The sequence below is a fragment of the Brassica oleracea genome, chromosome C8, assembly GCF_000695525.1.
Source record: "Brassica oleracea var. oleracea cultivar TO1000 chromosome C8, BOL, whole genome shotgun sequence".
Taxonomy (NCBI): domain Eukaryota; kingdom Viridiplantae; phylum Streptophyta; class Magnoliopsida; order Brassicales; family Brassicaceae; genus Brassica; species Brassica oleracea.
In genome coordinates, this window is record NC_027755.1 from 30,486,278 (window position 1) to 30,511,559 (window position 25,282).

Consider the following 25,282-nt stretch of genomic DNA (forward strand, 5'->3'; position numbering starts at 1 on the left):
AATCGATGTTGTCTATATGGTTTTTGTGATTCATGTTAGCCGTAAAGTTTAATTTTTTATGCATATGAAGTCTTAAAAATAACTAAAATGAGCTATAATACTTAACTCTTCAACAACGATGATACATTTAAGAGACCAACATTTGTATTCGTCATTTTACAGTCAATCAAAATTGTAGTATTGCAAATTTTTAAAACCATCTAATAAACACACATTAGTATAAAAAACTCAGTCCGCGCACGTGCGCGGAGTTATCATTTAATGAAGTCGTATATTTGAATACAAACAACATAGGTTTTGTTCTATTAGAAAATCAGGCTACACCTCAGTTCATGTTGTAAGAACAATATGTAACATCTACAATAATATATGAAATGGTTTATAAAAAATGACTACATATATCATAAAAGTACAGTTTTTTGTCATAGATGTAGATTTTTTCTTCAAAATCAATCACGTTTGATCTAAAATATAGCAGTTAAAATTATGTCGGTATCTTGTGAAGGAAGATAAAACATATAAAAATCATATAGTGATTACAATAAACGTTTTTTCTATAAAAAAAAATTGCAGCAACTTTCAGACGAAAACTGAAATTCACGAACCAAAAGAAAAACATGGGAGCTCACGCACGATGGCGGTCGGGGTTAAAGAGACGTTCACATAAATATGTAACTGTACCGATAGTTGTTACTTTTTTCTAGTAAAGTTTTATTTTCTAAAAGTAGAGGTGCCATATTTGTTAAGGGATCTTGTCTTTGGTCCAAAAAGATTATGAGTTTAGCTCCAGAATTTCTTACAAAAATAATAAATATGTAACTGTATCTTGTAAAGTTTTTTTTTTTTGAAACTTATATTAATTAAAAGAGGAAATGTTAGTTGGAAGCCATAAAAGCTTCGTCAACCACCATATTGTCAGATACATTCAAAGCGAACTTTGCTAAACGATCAGCTTCGATGTTTCTCTCCCGAAAAATCCAAGAAAATACAACATAATCATAGACAGATGCAAAGGATAAGATATTTGCAGCCACTCCATAGAGCTCTGGTATGCAAGAGTCGGTCTTCAAGGACCTGATCAAATGGGCAGAGTCCGACTCAAACACCACCGTCTTCAGATGCTCACTTATCCCTGATTTAACGGCCTCAAGTAGAGCTAAGTCCTCTGCCATGAGGGCCGAGTTCACCCCAGCCACCCGTTTGTGGAAAGACCGCTGAGAAGAGGGTGAGAGTTTGTGGAAAGGCCGCTGAGAAGAGGGTGAGAGGAGCACCCATCCCAGCCCCGCCATCGTACCAAGGGGGGGACCAAGCTGCGTCTGATCTTACAATAGTCGCGTCCTGCGGATATTGGGGTGGGGCATGTGCTCTCGTCGCTTTATGAGAATCAGCATGGGCCTGGTTTGAGTCCCATTCTCGGGCCAGGGTTATCGTCATAGATAGAGAATCTTCGGGAACGCATGAGAATTCTTCAAATACGAATTTATTATGGGCCTTCCATATGCTCCAGAGGATTCAGAGAACCAGAGATTTCGAAGTAATTCCAGCAGGAAGCAGACATTGTTTAGAGTAGAGCAATGACCACAAGTCAACCAAATCTGTCATTCCGCTAATTTCTAGTTCAGTAGTGAAAGGAGCGAGGCGCCGAACCTTTCTAGCATACTGACATTGGAAGAAAAGATGAATAATAGATTCAGATTCTCCACATCTTTTAAATCTTGAATTGACTGGGACATGTCGGTCCAGAAGCCGTTCTTGTAAAGTTCATATTCTTATTTTATATACAGTAATTTTGGTCAACTTATACAAAAGATTATAAATGACGAATTGGCGACCTGAATTCGTCACGATACCTTTAGATACTTCCGTGATCAGTGGCCCAAGTTAGCTTCCTTAATCAACGGCCCAAGAACACCAAGTTTCACGTCAAGTATAGTCAAAGAGAGAAAACATACGTTGATTATGAGAGCCAAAGAACCAATCAATACAAGCCACGTACACACCCTTGATTATCCTCACTACGTTTCTTTAATCCTGCCTTGGTCGTTTTGACTCATTAACGAGAAAACACAATGATAGCGAATCACTTAGAGCTCTTTTCTTTATAATGTCTCCTTCTGCGCAGTAACCATGATTACTGTGATGAGCTTCTCTTTAAATTCTCTTAACCTTTTGAGTTTTGACAAACCATTTGTTGTTCTTGAGGCTGAGAATGGCTGAGAGGAGGCTTCAAAAGAACCCTGCGGCGGAGGCTATTCCCGGTACACCGAGAATCCGGGATGTGAGAATCGTATCCGGGTCGGAGGTAACCGGATTATGTAGTCGTGGGCCTTCTCGGGTTCCATTCAAACTCAAAGACAATTACGTGAGTTCTGTCTTTCTTTTAACTCTTGTTGTGCAATGCATGTTTAAGTATCATATGTTTCATGTACAAATTCATTGCCTGCCTAAAATTTTAGAGGCTATAAACAATTTAGTGAGATTTTAATAATTTTTTTTTACAAATTTAGGAGCCATACAGATCAAAGCTTCATTTACCTAAATCAGGACCTTTCCCCTTGATGTATTTGTGTGACAGTTTCAAAGTCGTCTTGAATTGTTTGCTCTGGTCTGTGGTTAGGTTAAAATGTTATCTAAGGCCATGTTTGAAAGTTTCAATGCTTCTGTGCATATATGATGTGGTTGCTCTCTAGAGCCGGCAAAATATATATACTGATTTTTATATTATTTAGCATGAGAATTATGCAAGTTCTACATTACATTTAGTTTACGTTGGTGTCTGAAACATGAGAACATGGTTTATAATATGTTTTTGATTGTTTGTTGATTCTCCAGGACGGTGTGGGAGAATTTGACCTAAAGAAAATGGAAGAAAATGCAGCAAAGCTTGAGAAGGATCTGATCATGAAAGAGTTAGAAACTCTAGATTTTCTAGAAGCTCTTGGATCAACAAAAAAGATCGTAAAAGACTTCAAGCTGGAGCTGCAGCAGCAACAACCCATGAGATGCATGGAGAGCCCTGAACATCTCCATTCACAAATCAAAGAGATGAACCATGATGAACGTTGCCATCGTAGTAGTCCCATGAGGTCTCCAGATATGATCTTCATGGAACTGAAGCAAGCCAATATGAATCTTGGTAAAACCATGGAAGATCTTTCAATGATCCGATCCTACGTTAAATCTTTGAATATGAAGACGGTGGAACATAAAGATTTTCTTGGAGTGGCGTCTCTAGCTGAGGAGCTCAACAGTTTGAGGTTAAAACATGATGATGAAGAGAGATTCATTACCAAGAATGTATCCGTGAACCCGCAATGCGAACAAGTTAAGATGGTTGTTGAAACCAATGATAACAAACATAGCAATGCATGTCTGAAAACCGCAAAAATGAGATTGGTTGCTGCAAGAAAAATGGAGGAAACTGCTAGAGCAGCGGAAGCACTTGCCATTGCTGAAATGGCCATACTATCCAGCAAGAAAGACCAAGAAGAGTTTTGCTTTCCAGAGCCACCGAGGTCACCTTTAACACTCAAAGAACAAATGCAAGAAGACATATCCATTGAGATCATGAGGAAGCTGGAGGAAGCTAATGAAGAAGTTAAACAAAGCCAACGAGCCTTAGAAAATGCGTTAAACAGAGTAGAAATCGCTAACGTGAAGCAGCTTGAAGCAGAAGATGCGGTTCGCCAGTGGAACATTGAGTCATGGAAAGATCAGAAAGCTATTAGAGCAAAGCGGCCCATGAGAGATGATAACATTCCTCGACGCTCCTTCTTGAGCCATGTGAGCCAGCACGAGCCGGTTGATAATCTCCCTAAGCCGATGCTAAAACGTAATGTTTCAGTCGGCAGTGGCCTAAACCGGAAACAAGTCCCTAACATTGATGAGAAACATTTGAGGAGAAAGTTTAGATTCATGCACAACACGGTTCCTGAACAAATAGAGTAAGCAAAAACCTCAGCCTTTGATGAAAACACATGTTTTGTCATTTCAGTTCTTATTTTTTTTTAATTTATCTTTTGGTTTTAATTCGTTTGATCATATATGAGTGTTGTTTGCTTCTATTATAAACAAACCATAATGATTATTATGAAATGTGTCGTTTTTATTCAAAATGTGACCAAAAGAAAAAATATTATGAAAAAACTAAAGCTTTTTGTAATGATAATTGATTATTGGAGTTAGTGAACGGCACTGCTCATACTATGATTTAGGTGGTGAGCAACTTCATTATTTTATGAGCTTTAATCAATGTATTAAAAGGTTAGATTAACTGTCTGATTTGGTGATCCGTAATGAATAAACTCAACTCAACTACTTTATATACTTTTTTTTTGCTCTCGGATCATCTCCAAATGAAACTTTATAACTTCAAATATAAAGTTTTTTGTTCTCCAAAAAAGAAATTCAAAACTTCAAATTTAGAGTTTTAAGTAGTGAAACTTCATATTTGGAGTTTCACTACTCAAAACTCCAAATTTAAAGTTTCATATTTTTATTTGCATTTAGATCCTTATAATTAATTACACATCACTTTTATGATTTTCAAGTATTCTCACATTTATTTTTTTATTCTTTAAAACTTTTGTATATCATAAATATTTCAAATTTATTTTAATAATTCAAATTTTACACAGAAAATTAAATAATTTTAAAAAAATATGATTTATAATATTTAAAACTAGAATTAGACTACAAGAATATTACAAAAGAAACTTAATAAAAAAACTTTTTAAAAAGATACATGAAGACATAATTATTATACAAATTTAAATATTACAACAACACTAATAGTCTAGTAAATTTTTTTCGGAACTTTTAAAATATTGTCCAACCAAATTTTGTGTAACCGAAGATGAAGCATTACAAGAATAATTTAATTGAATAATGTGGTATTTTGCTTGTAGTTTAATATTTAATTATGTATTTATGCTTATAATTTTATATTTTAGTATAATATTTTATTAATTAATATTATTGTAATATTTTTATATATGTTCTAGTTACTTATAAATTTTTTATTGATTTATATTAATTATGAAAAAATATAAGGACCATAGTGTAAATTACAAATAAATTTAAAGTTTCACTTTTGGAGAAGAACACTTTGAAACTTCAAATATAGAGTTTTGCAAACTCTAAAATATAGAGTCCTTTTGGAGATGCTCTTAGACTTCAAATGTATATTTTTTAATGGGCAATTCTCCTAAGTAGACAATTTTCAAGTTTTGATCACAAAAATAGACCACAAGGAGGAAAAGACCAAAATGTTTCATTTAATAAGTAAAATGACACTAATACCCTAGATATGAAAAGATAAAAAAAATAAAAAATTAAAAAAAAAATTATAGTTTTAGATTATATGTTTTCAAATTCGAATTTTTTTATAATTTTTTTTTTAAAAATTTGTTTTCGAAAATTTGTTTTTATTTTTTTCAAATTTTCTTTTTATAATTCGAAAATACTTTTTGAAACTATTTTTAAAATTTTTATTTTCAAATTTTTAATATTTATTTTTTATTTTATAAAATTTTAAACCTCAATCTCAAATCTTCACCCCTTAACTTTAAATCCCAATGTTTGGATTAGTTAATCTTACGAGTATAAATGTATATTTACTTCTTTAATGAAACATTTTGGTCATTTTTCTCTTTATAGTCTATTTCTATGACAAAAACTTTTTTATTGCTATTCTAGGATATTTCTTTTTTTAGTCTCTTTATCTTATTTTGAAAAAGTAATTTTCATACCTTTATTGCAAATTCTTGATTCTTAAATAGAAAACTGTAACATTCAGATTGTACTGTGGATAAAAAAGGAAACTGTAATTATTCTTTCTACGAGTTTGGCGTTGACGTCGATATCAGTTCAGAATGATGACGTGGCCATGAGTTTGAAGACAATCTTAACAATCCAGTAATAAAATGCCACGTGTTTTTGTCTGCTACATTAGATATCGCCGTGTTACCTTCTTAATGGCTGGAGAGTAGGACGAGGAGTCACGGACAACGAAATAAAGAAAAAGGGACAAAACCTGAACAGATAAATAAATAATTAAGAGAGGCGTGGGTTAGCAAAATCGTGGTCTCTTATACTAAAATGTATCCAACTCCAAACACGTGGGCTTAACTTTTCGCCGTGTCGACGATCCGACGGTACGTTCGTGCTTTTTAAATTAGGTTGCTTTGCTGGTCTCCAGTGCCTGCCCTGGGCTCAGGTCCAATGAAACATTCGTTTTGGGCCCCCAAAATTTTTGAAAATCTTTATATGTAAATAGGTCCCTAATTTGTAAAAAAAATTTTTTTAGGTCCCCAAATTTTTTCAGTCTTTACTAAATGGTCTTGATCCTCCAAACTTTCAGGGCCGGCCCTGCTGGTCTCGTGTCAATAATCCAAAGACGATGCCTTTTAGTTTATATTTTAAAATGCTGTCGTTAAAGAAAATTGTTAATCCCTCATTTTAGTTATCGTTTTAAATTTATGCACACGGATTAAGAAAACATATAATTTTGCATATTTTCAAAATAAAAACACAATTACCTATACACCTAACCATATTTCAACCAATAGAAAAATAAAGTGAAGAATCTAATTAATAATTTTTGCATTGAAACTTTAAAAAGACACTTATTTTGAAACAAAAAATTTTCCCTCCAACAGACAATTAAATTGAAACAAAGGGAGTATAATACTTCCTGCTTTGCTTATATAAGGAGAGGTTGTACAGTCCATAGAGATGCAGAATTGCATATCAAACTCCATGAGATAGGGAAAGACGAGAAGGAGAAAGATTGGTCGTCCATTGTATGGCGGCTTGACCACTGTACATCTGGCTCGACGGTTGGACTCACTCTAAACCATGGTACCGTATGCAAACACTCTGATCTCATTCTTGTATTTCCTATAGGCATATAAGGTATAATATGTTATTCTGAGAATATTATATATGCAAACCATAAAATGCAGGTAAAAGTGATCTTAAGCTAAAACCATATGGAGAAAGAGAAGATCTTTTAGGCATGGGTGGGATTTTCGTGATAAAGGTGGAATATTCACATATTTAGTTTATGGTCGGATTATAATATAATTAAATCGGATGAAAGTTTTGATCATGGATTGCTCTGAAGTCTCAACTAAGTGGAGGATGGTATTCCAATCTTGTATCAATGTGTACTTGGGGTTAGTAGTATAAAGCATAAAACATCAAAGTATTAGAATATTCTCCATCTATGTTTTGTTCATCCGGCGTTAGTAATGCGGATTTGCTTCTCTAAATGTGTGTCAAACGGCAAGTCATTTTTTATGGCTATCATGTAATGCAGTATTGATTAGTTTTCCACTAGTTGTATCGATTGCGTTTTTATGTTTATCATCTCTGGTTAATGATTATTTTCTAATAAACATATCAGTCTCAAAAAATCTAAAGAAAAGCTATAGACATAAAAAAACCAACTGGATTCCACAAAAACAACATATTATATTTAAATAATTATAAGCATTAGCAGTTTAGCACATCTCTAACTCACTGGATGAGTGTTTCCATTGCATATATCAAGCTTTTGAGTTCAGCGTAAGTATTCAAACTCAAGGAGGACAAAACCATACCCATACACAGCCATTAGCTCATCCTTATGCCAATAAGAAGCATTTGACAATGGATTAATGGTTAATTATCAAGCATCAAAATAAAAACTAATTCATCGGCTCTCAATAGATTTTTTAGTTCCAGATGACACGGGGTTATATTACTTTTATGGCTAATTCAGAGGAAGAGCAAACTCTAGATGAGCTTCAAACGATTACACACTTTTAAGACAGTATTCTTCATTATATTAGATATAGATAAATGCACATTGGTGTAATCTTTCCATGATATTTCTAGAATCTGGAATGGTTTCCGAGTAGAACTCGAAGACCTTCATCAAAAACATTGTAATTTTGTACAAAGAAAGGCCTCGAAATTGGATAAAGTCAGCAGAAGCTTCGTAGAAGAAGCTAATCAGTTTCTACATCTTATCTCTTCACTCGCAAGCATAAAACGAGAAAAAATGGATATATATAGGTGTCATGGCCAGTCCCAAACGGTAAAGGCAGCAACGCCCTCCGCAAGGCGACGGAATATGAGACCCTTCCGTGATGCTTTCGACGGAGAAGCCCTTAGGCTCCTTCTACGTCTTTAGCCACCGTTTTTTCATTTTATTTGTGACGTTTACTTTCCGGGTTCTGCAACCACTGATTCTAGATTGCCCCTTTCTCAAGTGACCAATTTCTTGGAGAGAAATCGCGTCACGAATCATAAGAAATGTATATAAACAACACACAAGCGTTTAAACGAGAAATAAAAAATAATTTGGGAGAGAAGAACATGTATTGAAAATAAACGGTAGATTCTCTATCTAACTCCATTTCAACTAGAACTTTAGCTTCACCCATGCTGGTAGGATCCAGGCGAGGTTTATGGGTTAGAATAGGTTCACCAAGACCTGAAGCAATATGAATTATTCCCAGTCTAGAATAGCAGCAATCTGGAATGTTCTTTAGAGTGACCCAAAGCTGTAGAGTTGAGACTTCAGGGATTTTAAAGGAACCCTCAGGAGTCCACGGCAACAGAAAGAGTAAGCAATCATCAATGTGCCAAACACCTCTCTGGATAACCCATTGTCGAGTAGATTCGTGAGAGATATGAAACATATATGACGAATCACCAAGCTTCTTACATGAAATCTTACAACTTCGACCCCATATCCTGTTAACTACAGCATGAACTAAGCCGCCCGGGGGTAAAGAACACCTATGAAATTTGCCTATGACATATTAATCCTTATTCTCAGGTCCTAGTCTAAGGACTTTTGATACCTCTGGCGTACCATCGAGCCTGTAGGTGGAAGTAGCAGCTTGAAAGAGATTACGCGATTGTGGACTCAGTCTTGCAGCCCACGGAAATGGAAGTGTACCATCAGTTTTAAGTTCAGGAGGAGGCAGCTTATCAATTGGGAGCTGCAGAGAACGAGATGGAAACTTGCTCTTTGGTTTCTTGTTCAAGATTTCATCATTGAGAGATGACCAGAGAGCAGCAAGTTGGTTACCAACAATCATTGGATCGTATCCTTTTCGGAGTACTCGGCTCCGGAGGAGTGACTGGAGGTTTGAAGATAAGTGGGTTAGCCCATGAACCTAGAGAAGGCACAAACTGAGATGAAGGTGTGTCTTTAGTACAATCCGATTCCATTAGTCTCTCCTCTGTTTCTTCCTGAAGAATAGAACCCGGGGTGGCTGAAAAGTCAGCCTTAGGATCTACGACGAGAGGACTGGACTCTAGAACAGTAGTATTGGCATCAACACTTCCAAAGCGGAGAAGAGATTCTGTTACAGCTTCTTTGGTGGCTGAATAGAGAGTAGGTAGAGACTCGCCTTCGAGTATGGAGCTGGGTTGAGCCATGGCTGCAACTTTACTTACAATTGGTGGCAATGACTCACCTCCAAAGCCGGAATGAAAAGAGTTCTCCTCGTGAGTAGAAGAAGCGAAGAACAGTGTACCCTCTGAACTTGAACGAGTGAGCTTCAACATAGGCACATGAGACCGCGCATGAGCTTGATCTATTTCCAACAGCAAAGATGAGCGAACCTTGTTCATACATATTGGGTTTGCCGTTGCTTCATTCATCGAAAGAGACGGAGTCGACGAAGCTTTATTCGTCGCATCCATGGCGAGAGAGGAAAGAGGTTGATGGAGGAGTGAGGAGAGGTCACAACGGTGCGGGGTCAACCTATCGGCGGCTACAGGCTCTGGAGCTTCGCCGCGTATGGAAGCAGAATTATTGTTTTAGGTTTCGCCTTTGGTATCGCGAATTGAGGGCGCGTGAAAGTACACGCGCAGAGGAAACTCTCGCAATTATTTCTTAGTTAAGAGTCATATTCTGTATTTTTTTGTCTCTATGTTTCTCAAAATCTCAATAATCATGATTTTTGTTTTGGTATGTAATTAAACTTCAGTTTGTATAATATACACAAAATTTCAAGAATGATTTAGCTATAAGAAAACAGAAACAAACACATTCATATATTTGATTTGGGAAATTAATCACCTAGAGAAGAGTCTGGTGAAGAAATTTCCAGAAGGTTTTGAGGGATTTTGTAGGCAGGAGACATGAACATATCTCCCTAACTTGTCCACTTGTCTCGCCTCACCCTTTGTGTCCTTTTTGCATACCTTACATGTTTTGTCCACCCATCCTTCCTCCACATATTCTCCATCCACTATATTTATACAAACAACCACTTACAGTCATTTCAAGTATTCATAACAAATAAAAGCATCTTCATATTTATAACAATCCAGTGTTTATACCTTCAACATAGGATTTAAAAAAGTCCTTGTATGTTCCTCCAATTTTTCTTCTCAATGCTCCATACTGTACCATTTCGAATATATCAAACAAAATTCAATGGTAATACAATGAGTATCATAATTAGATTTTCTCATTCCAACATGGTTTGATAAATAGCAAGGTTTTTACAAAAAAAAAAAAAATAATAATAAAGGATCAGTTGCTACTTGCTACGGTTACTTGTGTCTAGTAGAACTTTGGATTTATTTCAAGATATTATTATACCAAAATTTGTCAAGTGGTGTGGTTAGCTAAGAAGACTGACCTGTTCTTTGTTCATCTTACCACCGGATTTGGTGGCTTCACGGGCCTCATAGAGAAGCTCAGCGTCTTTCTCCGACCGAACCTGTGCGAAATCCAACGCATCCGTTAGTCTAGTGAACAACGAAGTCTCGTCTTCCTTCTTCTTCTCCTCATCTTTCTCTTGCTTTGCTGACACGACGACCCATCTAGGTTTCTGGCTTATTATCGGCAAGGTTCTTAAGATCGGGACTTTGGTCGTGGCGACGAACCCACCGCTGTGCTGTAGAGGCAGTGCTCTTAGACCCATGTTTCCGTATCAGCTCTCTAATTCCAAATAAATTAGATTGCATACTATATAGTAACACATACATGTGGTGTGTATGTGGTGGAGTTGAAATGGATTTGGGGCCACAAATGAATAATATGGCTGTGGTTGTTGTGTTACGTGGGAGTTTAATGATCTCGTGATTATGAGGCCTCAGAATTTTATTTTATTGTGTTTATTTTGCTAAAAGTATGAGATTTTAGTTGCACTTAGAGGTCAACCAATCAATCTATATTATTAAAAGAGAAGTATTCATTTGAAAATGTTCTTACTTCGTTAATTAAACTCTTTTTTTTTCTTATCTTTTTCAGTTGCATTTATGAAATATCCTAAAACGAATAAAACTGTCTAATTTATTACTTGTCTTTTCAGTTACATTAATGAAATATGCTTAAATGAATTTAAATTTCCTATTTTAATGTTTGTCTTTTTAAGTTACTTTAATGAAATATCCTTAAATAAATTTGGACATAATGTCATTTAATCAACCAAAAAAACTCATGAGTTATCCTTACGTGCATAATTTTAATAATGGAGATTTTTAAAAACGTGCATCATTAAAATGTTACCTAAAACATGCAGCACTAATATATAACATGCATCAATAAAACTAGAATTTGACTCACACAATTGTACGGATATTATTTTCAGTTGATTAAATTTAAAAATAATTATTTATTCAAAAAATATTTAAGAATGACTATGTTTTTAAAAATTATATGGTATTATTTGCTCATAACTCATTTGTCATTTGATAAATTGTTAGAAAGAAAATTTTAGCATAATATAACTCAGTTGTCATTTGCTAAATTTATGGTTTTATTTATATTTTTTATTATTTAATTATGATATTTTCATTTTATATTTGAAAGATAAATGAATTTTCTTTCAAACAATATTTTTGTAAATGTATTTTTTTAAAAATAATCAGTTAAAATTGTTATTATCATTGAATATAATTATTTTTGACATAATTTGAGCTTTCGTTTACATCAAAACTTATCATATTTTAGGATAATTTTAATTTAAAATGTAATTTTCATATTTTTCAAACAAATTCTAAATTTTTTTAAAATATTTCGTTATAATTTTTAAAAAAATATTGAGTTACATTTCAAATAAAAAAGTAAAGATATTAAAAATATTTTAATTAAAATATGTAAAATTTAATATAGTTTTAAGGAAATTGTCAAAATAAAAAAAATTACACATAAAATAATCATGATTTTTGTTAACTGAGCGGATCATTATTTATATGATATCGCACACGAAAGAAAAAATTCTGTTTTTAAAATTATCTAATTAACTTTATACTCATTTTTTTTTTATATGAAATCACACATTCGTAAAAAAATAGATAGTTTAAGATGCAAAAAAAAAATTTACTTAATGAATATAATATGAATGAATATTACAAATACATCATTTAATAAAATAAATAATTAAAAACTGAAAATTTAATCAGAGTCTAGTTATACTTATGTAACGATTTCAAAAATTCATACCCATTTTAATGTTTTTTCTTAAATAAAAAGATTGTTGACCAATGACTAATTGTTAGGTTTATTAGTTAAATTGTCCTTGTGGATATTAAATTTTAAGGATTTGTAACTTATTGGGTTATCATTTTTTACCGTTTTAACAAGTTCAAAGAGAAGTACAGCTGTCGATCACACAACAATCAACTTCAAATGATCTATTTAGCATAATAATTTAAAAATAAAATGTACAATTAAAGGCCCAACTTAGGCCTATTTACAGAGATTGAACACCAATTTTTTTTTATTAACACTGTCAAAAAATTAAAATTAAAAGCTCAGCGATAAATCGGCTTCACTTGTATTTTTTAAACCAACGTTCGAAGAAACGCAAAGACGTTAAAAAATCCCTCCAACCAATGAATATTAAGAAGGGTTCATACAAAGACAAGCCTTAGCCATAGAGTCTGCAGACCCGTTTAGGTTTCTTGAGACAAAGGAAAACGAAGCAGAATGAAAATCAGAAGAAATAATTGAATCGACATCTGATAGAATATTGTAGAGCTATATCGATCGGAGATTCGAGTTGATGGATGTGATCAGCCCTTGGGAATCTGAGCGGAGCCAGATACGTTTGTAATGGTGAGCGGAGGCGTGCAAGAGGGCTTCTTGGCGATAAGACCTCAGCCATAAGCGGAGACGAGACATCAGTTTGGAGGGAAGAGCCTCTGGATATTTTTGTTGAATCGGGGTTGGAGAAGATCCATGCGAGACCGGCGACTTTATGCTCTTTGTTCCATGTGGCAGATGATAGTATCAGTCATCGACGGCGGGGCCCGCGGGGCGTTGCTTTAGTAAGAATTGGCTTGGGTATGGTTGATTGAGCATTTTCCACTCCTTGCAAGACACTATTAAGACACTACTGCTCTGTTAACTATTTGTTGTTGTGTCAGGATCTTGGATTCGAACACCAAAATTCCTATTATCCAGTTTTCCAAAATTCCTATATATATATATATATATGTATATATATATATATATTAATCATTATTTATATTATATAGACACAATCTCTTACAACATTCGTGACCGGAGAAATCTTAATCCAAAAATGATGCTTAACTAAAAAGTCTACAACACAATTTGAATGTGTTTTGCAGACTTAGATATGCAATTTGTTTTGACCAAAAAAAGAAAAAAAGAAATGCAATTTGTATGTCAAACTAAAAATGATGCAGATTTAGATACACTTGCTTTTATTTTTTATTTTTTTGACAACTATACAGTTGCTTTTATTGTCAAACCATCTCCTAATTTTAATTTATATTGAACTTAAATAGTAATTAATGAAAACGATATATGAGATGATTCGTAAGCATATTCTGGAACGAACTAGTATTATATTATTCAATCCAACTCTTTTAGATATAACGATACGACTCCTCTATTATTTATTTTTTGGTCAAATTATTAGTATTTATTTAAAACCACTTCCGTCTTCTTGACCATTTGCTTCACCCAACAAGGACACGTAGAAAAAAAAAGAAGAGAAACCTGTTTAGGACATCCGGGCGATTACTACGAAGATGAAAGACTCGGTCCTGCTCCTCGCTGTGCTCTTCTCTTTATCTGTTTTGGTCTCTCAGACGGTCGGAGGAAGAGTCAAAGCCCCCTTGCTGCGGCAGAGCAATACTAATGGATTGGTTTTCAGCAAATCATTCAATTCAATCTACGATACTTCTATGTACGGTCGATTGCAGCTCAACAATGGCCTCGCTCGTACTCCTCAAATGGGGTATGTGTTCAATAAAGGACATAGCTTTTTTCGATTGGTCTAATGTTTAGTTTCTTATTAGTTCCGGTTTTGATGTGAAAAAAAGGAACAACCTTTTTGTCTCTTATTGGACTTTGTTTGTGTGTGTTTCTGACAGATGGAATAGCTGGAACTTCTTTGCTTGCAATATCAATGAAACTGTCATTAAGGAAACTGGTAAAAAAAAGCTACTCTCACATGTTTCATATGATTACTCTTTTATTGTGTGTTCATTGTTATTGTTAGTTACTGATTTTTTTTAAAAAACTTCAATTAAACAGCTGATGCTTTGGTCTCATCTGGCCTGGCTGATTTAGGATACATACATGTCAATATTGGTACTCTCCCTTTTGAACCTGACTCGTCATTACTTTTTTTTTTATATGTAACTGCTTCATGTTTCACAAGTTTTTGTTTTGTTGCAGATGATTGTTGGTCCAATTTGTTACGTGATTCAAAGGTAATATTACTTTGTATTAGAGATTTTCTGTTTGAGTCTTCAAAGTACTAATTTGCTTATGTCCTAAGGAGTGTGTTTCTTTTGTAAAATGTTGAATTCTCAGGGACAATTGGTTCCACATCCGGAAACATTCCCATCAGGGATTAAGCTTCTTGCTGATTATGTTCATTCAAAGGGTCTCAAACTCGGTATATATTCTGACGCTGGGTAGGTTCAAGCTTCATGCACCACCTCTTCTTTTGTATTTATTACAAAAGCTCTACCAACGAAGTGATAGGTTAATGTAGTCTCCTCATTTCCTCTTTCAGTGTTTTCACTTGTCAGGTTCGTCCCGGATCCCTTTTCCATGAAAACGATGATGCTGACATTTTTGCTTCTTGGGTTAGATTTTCAGCCAAAACTTGAGTATTCGATGAACTACTTACAAACAAAGATCCCAGTGTCTTAATACTTGGTTGTATCTTTTTTGTCTTGGTTTTCAGGGCGTGGATTATCTGAAATATGACAACTGTTTCAACCTGGGGATAAAGCCAATTGAAAGGTTTGATCTTTTTTCTTGTATCATGAGCTCGTTTTGGTGTAATTTTTCTGCAATGACCTGTTATGGTTAAATGGTTTCCAGATACCCTCCAATGCGTGATGCTCTAAACGCAACTGGTCGCTCAATCTTCTACTCACTTTGTGAATGGTACATCCTTCAAAGACTCTTCGCACAGGACTAGTAAGAGTAAATTTTTTAGTTACATTTATTTACTCTCTTTTTTGTTTGTGCTTGCAGGGGAGAGGATGATCCTGCCTTGTGGGCAAAAGAAGTTGGAAACAGTTGGCGCACAACTGATGACATCAATGATACTTGGGCAAGGTAAAAAGTCTCTTGACATTTGCTTTTAATAAGATTTGTTGCTTAGAGAGGGATTTGGTTTGTTTAAATCATGATCTTATTTGTTTTTGCTGTTTTTGAAGTATGACTACAATTGCTGATTTGAATAACAAGTGGGCTTCATATGCTGGACCTGGTGGTTGGAATGGTAAACAATTCATTTCAAGATCTCATAGAACTTAGAGTCCTGATGTATTGATGACACTTGTGTTCCATTACATTAGATCCGGATATGCTGGAAGTTGGGAATGGAGGGATGAGTTACGAGGAGTACCGTGCTCATTTTAGCATTTGGGCTTTGATGAAGGTATGTGTAAACTAAGTTCCATGGCTTCTTGATCTTATTTTTGTATCCTTCATTTGTTTTGTGGTTCTCCTGCAGGCACCACTTTTGATTGGTTGTGATGTAAGAAACATGACCGCCGAAACTCTTGAGATATTGAGTAATAAGGAGGTTATCGCTGTAAACCAAGGTGATCTTTTCAATCTTTTAGACTTGTTAGCTTCACTGGCTACATTTTTTTTTTTCATCAATCTGAGAAACTCTTGTGGTTTGCAGACGCACTTGGTGTTCAAGGAAGGAAAATTCAAGCCAATGGAGAAGATGATTGTCAACAGGTGTGGTCAGGGCCTTTAACTGGCGACCGTATGGTAGTTGCTCTCTGGAACCGTTGTTCAAAGCGTGCGACAATTACAGCAACATGGGATATGATCGGTCTTGAATCTACCGTTAGCGTCTCGGTTAGAGACTTGTGGCAGCACAAAGATGTAACAGACAATGCGTCTGTCTCTTTTGAAACTCAAGTAGAGGCACACGACTGTCACATGTACATTCTCACTCCTCAGGCTGTGGTATCACGCTCTGATGTATAGTCCCTTCTTGTGAGGCTTTCAAATCTAAGGGTTGCCAGTGTGTTTGTGTACAACTTGTTACGTACTATCTCGTAACACATGAAAGCTGTTGTTATTCAGACTACTTTCATAGCGTCTTTTGTACAAAACTTAGAACAACACGTGTGCTCATGAAGTTACTACAATAAAAAAAATGCTTTTGAGGTTTCTTGTTACTCTCTGCAAAAAGCTTTCTAACCAATTTTTTCAGTAACTTGTAATCTAAAACATAGATGTATTTTTTCCTACCAGCAATGAAGAACAGACATTGGTCCACAAAAAGTAATCAAGTTCTTGATGACTCTTTTGAATCCTAAATGTAGTTTGTGCATGTGGTTTAAAGAGACAAACTAGTTATATCCTGGAGGTACACTCAAGAGACCAACCAAAGATTCTGTAACAATCATTAAAAGTCAAGAACCGTTCAACGTTTGAGATGATTTGCTCTCCTCTTCTTTGCCATTTTCCATGTCCAGCTTGCTGCTTGAAGATATAGAATCTACTACTTCTTTGCCGTTTTCTCGTGGTGAAGACTGGCAATTGTCATCAGCCTCTAAATCCCTTGATCCTAGAGATTTCAAAACATTTTGATCTGTACAAGTCTCTGGTTTCACACTTTCTTCTCCTTTGATACTGGCACAAGAAGTAGACACTTGATTAGAAAAATTGCAGCAGCTACTGGCTCCATTGTCATCTGCTGCCTCGGCTGAAGATTCTAAATGATGAGTTGGTGAGTTTCCGTTGTATAACTGCTGACTCTGCAACAACCAAAGAGCAAGCAATTTAGAAGTTAAAAGTCTTAAAGCCAATAATTTATAAGCTGAGAAATCACATACCATGTCAGGAATATAAGTTCCTGTTCCTCTCGTTTTCCCCATGTTTTGAGAGCCATTAGTTAAAGAATGCAGTGGCAAAGGCTGAACTGACGTAGAACCATTCAGACTTCTAAGATAAAACTCCTTCTTTCGGTAACTCACAAGGTGACGGACAACATCCCAACCACTTGCCTCCCTATGACTATGATACATTTGACCATACACAAGTCTTCCAAAGTAACCTTCAAAATCTCCACTCAGTTCAGATAGTTCTGACCTTCCAGTACCAAACGCAGTAACAGGATCATTCACATCTTGTCTTTGTCCCTTACCATTCCTGTCCAAAGAATTGCCAAAGAACTTCTCCAGTCTCCATCCCATGGTTTCACCAGGTAGTGAAAGAACATCTCTGAGCTTTCTAGCTCCCAGTGTAAAAGCATGCATTATTCGTTTGAAATTTCCTAAAAAAAATGTCAGAAATAAATAAAAATAAATGAAACTGATACAATGGTTATGAAAATTATAATCAATAAAAGTACCTTTTGTAACACTTTTTCCGAGGTTGTTGCTGTGTTTAAGAGGATCAACTATGTTGAGATGTCTGATAGGAAAATCAAGACCATTTGTTTCAACAGTCTTAGTTGGAGCAGAGTATAACTCTACACAGTCTCTTAAAAACTTCTCATCAAGTAATAACTCATGCCCATTTTCTGGAGAAGCTGCTGGAAAGAGAGACAGAGAATGCATCAAAGCAAAACGTTAAATAAAGACGAGAAAAAGCTTGCAAAAAGATGAGTCTGTGATTTCTAACGTCATCCTTACCCACAAGTTCTGGAAGGCAAGATATAGGCACAGGACCACCGACACTGATGCAGTAGTTGCTCCAATCAAATGAACTATAGTAATCCAAGAACTTGTACAGAACCTGTTTAAATATATGAATTTAATCTCATATAATTTATTTATATATATATATCACTAAATGTAGATGATGCCAAAGTTTCAGAGAAATGAGAGTGATTACCGCTAAAGGGCCGGATAATGATGAATGAAATAGGTTGATGATATACAAGACTAGTACTGCCAGTGCATATGTCGAGATCAACCCAGTGTTAGCACCAAGAATTCGACTCTCGTAATAGCACCAAGCTTTAATTAAGATGATGCTACGCTTGAAAAGATGATCTCTCCCAAAGAGTTGGTCAACCTTCAGAATACATCAAACCACATATTAACCAATATACAAGAACCAAAGCTGGGTAATGATAATTTAGTAGACTACAAGAGCATACTCTTGAAGAGCTGATGTTACCTGTTCAAGAAAACATAAAGCGCGAAGCCCAGCGGTTTGATTAAAGGAGATATCCACAGCAATGCTCCTGATGTTGCATTTTATGACTTTGACCTACAATCCAGATTTCTTGAGCAAGATTTGAAGCGTTCTTGAAAACACAAAGCCAGAACCAAAATGAAATAAATAAACAAACCTGTGCAGGGATAAACTGAACATCGGTTATATGGAATTCAGATTTCCCTTCTTCACTTTTAAGCGTATCATACAATTTTTCAAAGAATTCATCCTCCATGTTTCGCTTAGTTAGGACCGTCAGATCAATATCTCCATCTGGGAGATAGGTCTTTAGTGGCACTGAACCAAATGAAAACACCTGTAGATACAATCTGCCACTTAAAACTTAACAAAAAGAAAGCTTAACAAGCAAAGAGTTATAGGGGATTCTAACCTCAATTCCATCATGACTCTTGATTAGAGTTTGTACGTAACCAATGATCTCATTCCTACTTCTATCTGAAACAATGGCAGGTTGTATAGTGCTTAGTATCTCGTGAGCTCTCTCTTCTGCAAACATCCAAAACTCCCGGTCTATTGGCAATGTATCTGCTTTAGGTTGTGCATTTGTTAATGACAATGAACATGTTGAAGAAGACGAAGATGATGAAACCGACAATGTTTCTTGAATGTCACCCATGTGAGCATAACTTCAAACTAAAACATGAATGGATAATACAGAAATCCTCAAATCCACTGAGACGCTTTATAGGAGTATGACATCTACAAACCACATAGACAAGTTGAACTTTCAACAAAGAAGATAAAAAGAGTTGACTTTATTGTGATCATATTAGACAAAGAAAAGGACACTAAAGCAAAGGAAGACAAGGTAAAAGCTGGCTGTTTAACTTCAAAATCACCATGGATCAAGAGAAAACAGAGAAGAACAGTTTAGAGATTAGTACCCCAAAAAAGCTACATTGGATTTCTCCAACTTTCCAATCTGATTAAATATATATAACAAATGAATCTCATCCGGAGACTAAGTGATATACATCAATAGTGAATGCAGTATTTGTTAGTATCCTACAGATTTAGCACCTCAAGGCAAACCAAACACTGAACATTCTGTCATGATTATTTCTACGGCAAAAACTAGCTCACCATTCTTCCAAAATCAGATTTTTAACGCAGAGACATATAAAACTGATGTTTTAAGTTCGAAAGCGTACCTGCTGCGGATTTAGTCCATTTGTCCTGAGATTCTTTGGAGCTAATCTGTGAATATTCAATAGGCTTTAATTTCTGTAACAAATAAATAAAGAAAAAAATCAAAACTTTGGAACATGGTTTGTGATTTTAACTATTACACATGGGAAAAATAAGGCCTTTTGGAATTAAAAAATCATAAAAGTACGGCCTTTTCGTGTTGGTATCATCTTTAAGCTTTAACAAAAAAGGACCACGACCGATTATTCCAGGCAAAAGAGATACAAGAAACGAGACTCACGCCGATTCAATTAATTTGTTTATTTTTCTCTGACAATTGATATCAAGTTATCAACAACACAAATCAACAGAAACAAAGACACCAAAAAAAACGAGACTTTTTGTCATCTCACGCTCATTGAGAAAGGCTATTTCAACGTAGATTAAGATTAATTCACCTCTCCACAATGTTACCAGCGTTTGATTTTCAGATCTTATTGGACAGACACACACATAAACGTTACACCAACTTTTTTTTCAAACCAACAAAAAATAATCTTACATGAAAAAGGATTCAGACAATAAGTAAACGAAACGGAAAGCAAATGTTTTTTTTTTTTGTATCAAGAGAAGAAGAAACCGAAACGATGATAAAGATAATGCCAAGGGATTTTATAAAGAAGAATTAAAATATAAAAGAAATTATGGAAGGTTCTTAAAAGTGGGAGACCTAAAACAATCTTTCAGTCCAAGAAAAGAAAAAAAAAAAAGAGAGAGAGATTTTTATTTTACCTTCTTTCTTATTTCTCATCATCGTTCTCGGAGACTACAAGTCTTTATCATCATCATGTTCAACGCCTCCCAGTAGAATAACGTTTGTGATTCAACAAAACCCTAATTTCCATTAACCCAGAAACAGTAACTCAAATCATTTCCATGAAAGGGAAGAAGAAAAAACGCGTATCGGGGTCTTCGGTGGTGTCGAGTGTAGACAATCATACGCGTTAAAAAAGTGGGACCCAATAATCATAAGCTTGATGACGTGGCTTAACACATCGGTGCTGATACGAGGTTACATCTCTTCCGTACACGTGGATTTATATCGGACGCGACTGATTTACTTATACTTAAACTGAACAAAATATGCTTATCTCGAGACCTGAATAAAACTCGATCCAAAAAATAATATCCAATCTGAACCAAAGATTAATTATTTAAAATGAATCCAAAATTTTAATATCCAAAAAACAGAACTGAATCGAAATTTAAACAAAAATATTTTAGATACCTAAAATTATATAAATATATTAATTATTTTAAATTTAATATTTATAAAATATTTTAAATACAAACAATATTCAAAAACAACTAAAAATATTCACAAGTAAATATTTTAAAATAGCCAAAAAAATTCAAAACATCAAAAATACAAAGAAAATATTTATTTATTTTCTATTTAAATATCCAAATTAAACTATTTTATGCTAATTTATGTACTTAGTTTTATATTATTTAAATTTATATATTGTATTTTTTTGAATTTTGAATTTTGAAGTTTTTAAAGTATTTTAAAATGGAATCCGAAAGAATTTGAAACAAATTAAAATTAAAATTTATAAATAACTAAGTTTAATTTTCTAGAATTAAATTTTTTAAATCATAATGGATCTGAACTGAACATAAACAGAAAATTGGCAAATCCAATTTTTATTTATTTTGAAATAATTATTTTATTGAATTTTTAATCAATGGACATTTATATATTTGAATTAGAGTATGGTCAATGTTATGCAACACAAAAAAATACGAAAAAAGTTTAGAATTGGTATCAAATGGATGATTGCCGAACTTAATAATTTCAAGGAAAATAGAATTGTTATTTTATTATCGAAGTAGATCATAGGAAAAAGCCTTCAGATTTTAGTTTATGTGTAACCAGGTGTTTTGTCCGCACATGCGTGCATAATTATCTTACGATATTTATTTTTTTTTATGTTTTATTAATCCAAAAATCGGCATAATAAAATTCTAATTGGTGAATATGTTGAAGAAAAAAAATTATGATGAATTCTTTGTTCCTCAAACTTTATACCAGTTATGTTGAAATTTTAGCCAAATTATTGAAAGTTAGATCTCACTTTTTTCTTCTAAATTCTCCATGGAGGAATGAATTTATAAGAAAAAAAATTTCTATGCAATTTTGATAAGGAACAAATTGAACAAAAATTCACATTTTTGTTACTTTTTCAATTCCTCAAATGAAATTCTATTTTTTTTTATGTTTTTCATTTTTTTCATTTTTTTATTGGTCGCCAACTGAAGCTATAGTGTTTCACGGATTAAACTTAAACTAGTTTAAAGTAAAAGCAAGAAAATTTATTTTGAACTCAGTCACAAGTTAAGTTATTATTTATGATTTTAAATAGTTAAATCAAACATCAAATTATTTATATATGTTAAAAAAAACATTCATCAAATTATGTAATTATTATTGTGTTAAAAGTTTTAAAACACTCATATATTAGAAATAGTTTAGAAAATATCTTTATACAAATATTTTTGTTTGACTAATATTTAATTATAAATTGTCTTATATCTTAATTTTTAAACTCTATAATAAAAAATATTGTTTTCAGATAGCAACATAATATATATATATATATAAAAATTCTCTTAATTTTTACATATAACATATAAATTTAATATTATTAAAATTAAATTCGTGATTTATTATATATAAAACTCATTACGGTTTTTGTGAAAATTAATGAATACTCAATTAAAAACTAATAATAAATAAATGACTTATATAAATGCTTAAACCTAATAAAATATGACAAATAAGAAAATAAGAATTTTAATATAACATATAGATTTAAATATTATTAAATTAAAATTCGTTTTTAATTATATATAAATTCATTACTGATATTTTTTTTAATTAATAAATTAGTGATTCAGCTGAAAATTATTAATAAATCAATGACTAAGCTAAAATCTAATAAAAACATGACAAATTAGCAAAATTGAATAAAATCATGGAAAACAAGACAAATAAGCAAAATCAAAATAATTATATATCTAATTACATATTTTATAGTTATATTATTTAAATTAATAAATTATGGACTCAACTAAAAACTATTAATAAATTAATGATTCAGGCTAAACTTAATTAAAACATGACAAATAAGCAAAATTATCTAAAATCATGTAAATCATGACAAATAAGCTAAATCACTTCGTAAATAATAGTATAATAAATAACTAAAAATGTATTTTATTCGTTTTAAATTTGCAGTTGTCTGCATTTTAATTATTTTATTTGTAATGTTGTATTTTATATGAATAAAATATTTGTTACAAAAATAAAACTCCTACTCTTAATTTAAATAAAACAAAAATAAACCAATTCCCATATTTCATTTCCCGCCGCAATGTTGTTAACTCTCTCTCCTAAAACCCTATCCTCTTCTTCTCCCTTCCCTCTTCGCAAATCGCAAAACCCTAGACGCAAACCCCCAAATCCATCTCGATCCAACGGGAGATGCAATCCCATTTCCGTGAAATCGGAAGCCCAGATCGAGAGGGGACTCGAATTCGATCCCGGAGAGACGTTTTTCCGCCACGAAAGCGCCAGAGGACGCGACCTCGGCGTGCTCTCCGCTTCGCTCTACAAGCGATCCAGCGGAAGCTTGCGGGTGCTCGACGCCATGTGCGGGTGCGGAATCAGGTCGCTCCGTTACCTCGTGGAGGCGGACGCCGATTTCGTGGCGGCGAACGATGCTAACGACGAGAATCGGAGGGTGATCACGGATAATCTGAGTAAGATTGAGAGAGGTGTAGGGGATGAGAGGAGATGGGTCGTGACGCATATGCTGGCGAACAAGGCGATGATAGAGAGGTATATGGTTGGTGATTTCTTCGATTTGATTGATATTGATTCGTTTGGGAGCGACTCTGCGTTTCTGAGAGATGCGTTTAACGCGTTGAAGCTGGGTGGGTTGCTTTATCTGACTTCAACGGATGGGTACTCTTCTGGTGGTCACAGGCCTTACAAGTGAGTTTGCAATTATAAAGTTTAATGCTTTACAAGTGGGTTTAGGAGGTTTGGAAGTTTAAACATTTAATTGGTTTTACTGTGTGGTTTAGTTCGTTAGCAGCTTATGGAGCGTTTATTAGGCCGATGCCATTTGGGAATGAGATTGGGTTGCGGATGCTTATAGGTGGAGCAGTGAGAGAGGCTGCGCTGCTTGGTTATCATGTTACGCCTCTTTTCTCATACTATTCTTATCATGGACCTGTGTTTAGAGTCTTGCTTCGGGTTCACCGTGGGAAGTTACACGAGGACAGGTTATCTGAATCTAACTAGAGAGTTTCTGTTATGTTGAGTTTATAATTGGTGGAGTTGTCTGCTGTCTTAATTGCAGGAACTATGGTTTTGTCACTTTCTGTCATCTATGTGGCCATTCTGATACAGTGAGATGGGATGAACTTGGTCTGATGGGATGTCCCTGCAGTGATACAAAGGCTTCTTCTTCGTTGGTGGTTTCAGGACCAATGTGGCTTGGACCACTTCATGATGGATCGTATGTTACTGAAATGCTGGAATTAGCTAAGGAATGGGGATGGGTGAGTGAAGGCACCGGCATGGATTTGGATTTGGAGAAACTTCTCAGCATAATGATAGAAGAGAGCGATCCGAGACTGCCACCCGGATATTTCAAGATGGATGAGGTCCTTAACCATCATAATTCAATTACAATGATAAGAAAGACGCTCTCTGTTCACTTTACATGGTAGTAATTTGTTTGTATGTTGTGATCAGATGGCGAGCCGTGCGAAGATGAACTCACCTTCGTTGAAGAAGATGATGAGTGCACTTGTTAAGGTACAACAGTATTTACATCCTCACTTCTTTCATCTTCGAAGAAATAAAAGCTAACGTTACAATAATCTAAAAAAACTGTGTGCGCTTTTGGAATTCTTGCAGGAGGGATACGCCGTTAGCAGATCTCATATTATATCCAATGGTCTCAAAACAGATTGTCCCATGTCACATTTTATAAGGATTGCCAAAGATGAAATGCAGAGTTGATTTTTAGTTAAGTGTAGCTGCTTGGTGTTAATGTTTGAGTCTGCTTTTAGTTTATAAAATCTAAGCTATTCAACTAAAAACTTTTGACTTAATTTCTCTAGCTAGTTCGCTATAAAACAAGACTAGAAAATCAGTGGTAACCTGGTAGGGGATTCATAAATTTCTCTGGAAAGAGGTATTCATTTGCAAGTGAATTGGATAAGAGAGGAAATGCTAATGTCAAAATGAACTGATAAATAATATCAAAGCATTCAAAGCTCCACATGACAAAAAAACATCTTTAACCAAATGAAGAAAACATGTTCAAAATTTTCGGACAAAGAAGAGACTGAAACTATAATATAAAGGTGTTTGAGTTGCCAGCTTCTTGCAGTCTTTTAAGCACGAGGAGC

The 25,282-nt window shown here is 34.3% G+C and overlaps 7 protein-coding genes across 17 annotated transcripts in view; 3 read left to right on the plus strand and 4 right to left on the minus strand.

The window, feature by feature from the left end:
* Positions 1-875: 875 nt before the first annotated feature.
* LOC106309158 lies at positions 876-1,289 on the minus strand. The gene has a single exon (XM_013746222.1). The coding sequence runs from the start codon at positions 1,287-1,289 to the stop codon at positions 876-878; it is 414 nt and encodes a 137-aa protein (XP_013601676.1).
* Positions 1,290-2,075: 786 nt separating this feature from the next.
* LOC106310234 (WEB family protein At3g56270) lies at positions 2,076-4,090 on the plus strand. The gene is made up of 2 exons (XM_013747469.1): positions 2,076-2,362; positions 2,833-4,090. Exons 1-2 carry the CDS (start codon positions 2,210-2,212, stop codon positions 3,946-3,948), a joined length of 1,269 nt encoding a protein of 422 aa, XP_013602923.1. The 5' UTR covers positions 2,076-2,209; the 3' UTR covers positions 3,949-4,090.
* A 2,543-nt stretch (positions 4,091-6,633) lies between these two features.
* On the minus strand, positions 6,634-10,972 carry LOC106308100. 2 transcript variants are annotated; one of them, XM_013745225.1, is made up of 4 exons: positions 10,653-10,972; positions 10,348-10,411; positions 10,085-10,256; positions 6,634-6,900 (listed from the first exon to the last, which is right to left on the minus strand). In XM_013745225.1, exons 1-4 carry the CDS (start codon positions 10,935-10,937, stop codon positions 6,852-6,854), a joined length of 570 nt encoding a protein of 189 aa, XP_013600679.1. In that variant the 5' UTR covers positions 10,938-10,972; the 3' UTR covers positions 6,634-6,851. The 2 variants fall into 2 exon arrangements, with proteins under 2 accessions (XP_013600679.1, XP_013600680.1); XM_013745226.1 differs by lacking the exon at positions 6,634-6,900 and having other exon boundaries at positions 10,004-10,256.
* Positions 10,973-13,916: 2,944 nt separating this feature from the next.
* Positions 13,917-16,646, plus strand: LOC106312208 (alpha-galactosidase 3). Of its 2 annotated transcripts, XM_013749636.1 has the most exons (13): positions 13,921-14,228; positions 14,365-14,423; positions 14,528-14,584; positions 14,672-14,706; positions 14,810-14,913; positions 15,015-15,087; positions 15,189-15,247; positions 15,329-15,394; positions 15,485-15,568; positions 15,670-15,734; positions 15,811-15,893; positions 15,969-16,059; positions 16,146-16,646. In XM_013749636.1, exons 1-13 carry the CDS (start codon positions 14,020-14,022, stop codon positions 16,457-16,459), a joined length of 1,299 nt encoding a protein of 432 aa, XP_013605090.1. In that variant the 5' UTR covers positions 13,921-14,019; the 3' UTR covers positions 16,460-16,646. The 2 variants fall into 2 exon arrangements, with proteins under 2 accessions (XP_013605089.1, XP_013605090.1); XM_013749635.1 differs by having other exon boundaries at positions 13,917-14,228; positions 14,528-14,706.
* A 99-nt stretch (positions 16,647-16,745) lies between these two features.
* On the minus strand, positions 16,746-20,740 carry LOC106312207. Of its 8 annotated transcripts, none has more exons than XM_013749634.1 (10): positions 20,585-20,740; positions 19,816-19,861; positions 19,035-19,189; positions 18,780-18,959; positions 18,605-18,697; positions 18,317-18,499; positions 18,115-18,217; positions 17,832-18,014; positions 17,314-17,753; positions 16,746-17,235 (listed from the first exon to the last, which is right to left on the minus strand). In XM_013749634.1, the coding sequence occupies exons 3-10, from the start codon at positions 19,158-19,160 to the stop codon at positions 16,891-16,893; spliced, it is 1,653 nt and encodes a 550-aa protein (XP_013605088.1). In that variant the 5' UTR covers positions 19,161-19,189; positions 19,816-19,861; positions 20,585-20,740; the 3' UTR covers positions 16,746-16,890. The 8 variants fall into 8 exon arrangements, with proteins under 8 accessions (XP_013605088.1, XP_013605085.1, XP_013605081.1 ...); XM_013749631.1 differs by having other exon boundaries at positions 19,035-19,297; XM_013749627.1 differs by having other exon boundaries at positions 19,035-19,363.
* A 2,484-nt stretch (positions 20,741-23,224) lies between these two features.
* Positions 23,225-25,021, plus strand: LOC106309718 (tRNA (guanine(26)-N(2))-dimethyltransferase). The gene is made up of 5 exons (XM_013746822.1): positions 23,225-23,852; positions 23,945-24,145; positions 24,223-24,529; positions 24,621-24,683; positions 24,786-25,021. Exons 1-5 carry the CDS (start codon positions 23,230-23,232, stop codon positions 24,888-24,890), a joined length of 1,299 nt encoding a protein of 432 aa, XP_013602276.1. The 5' UTR covers positions 23,225-23,229; the 3' UTR covers positions 24,891-25,021.
* Positions 25,022-25,117: 96 nt separating this feature from the next.
* LOC106307839 (40S ribosomal protein S26-3) overlaps positions 25,118-25,282 on the minus strand; it is a 4,359-nt gene continuing 4,194 nt past the window's right edge. The window contains exon 6 of one of the 2 annotated variants that reach the window (XM_013744909.1): positions 25,118-25,278. In XM_013744909.1, coding sequence (XP_013600363.1) covers positions 25,268-25,278 — 11 coding nt within the window. In that variant the 3' untranslated portion in view covers positions 25,118-25,267. The remainder of the gene's footprint in view (positions 25,279-25,282) is intronic. The other variant, XM_013744908.1, reaches the window with a different exon arrangement.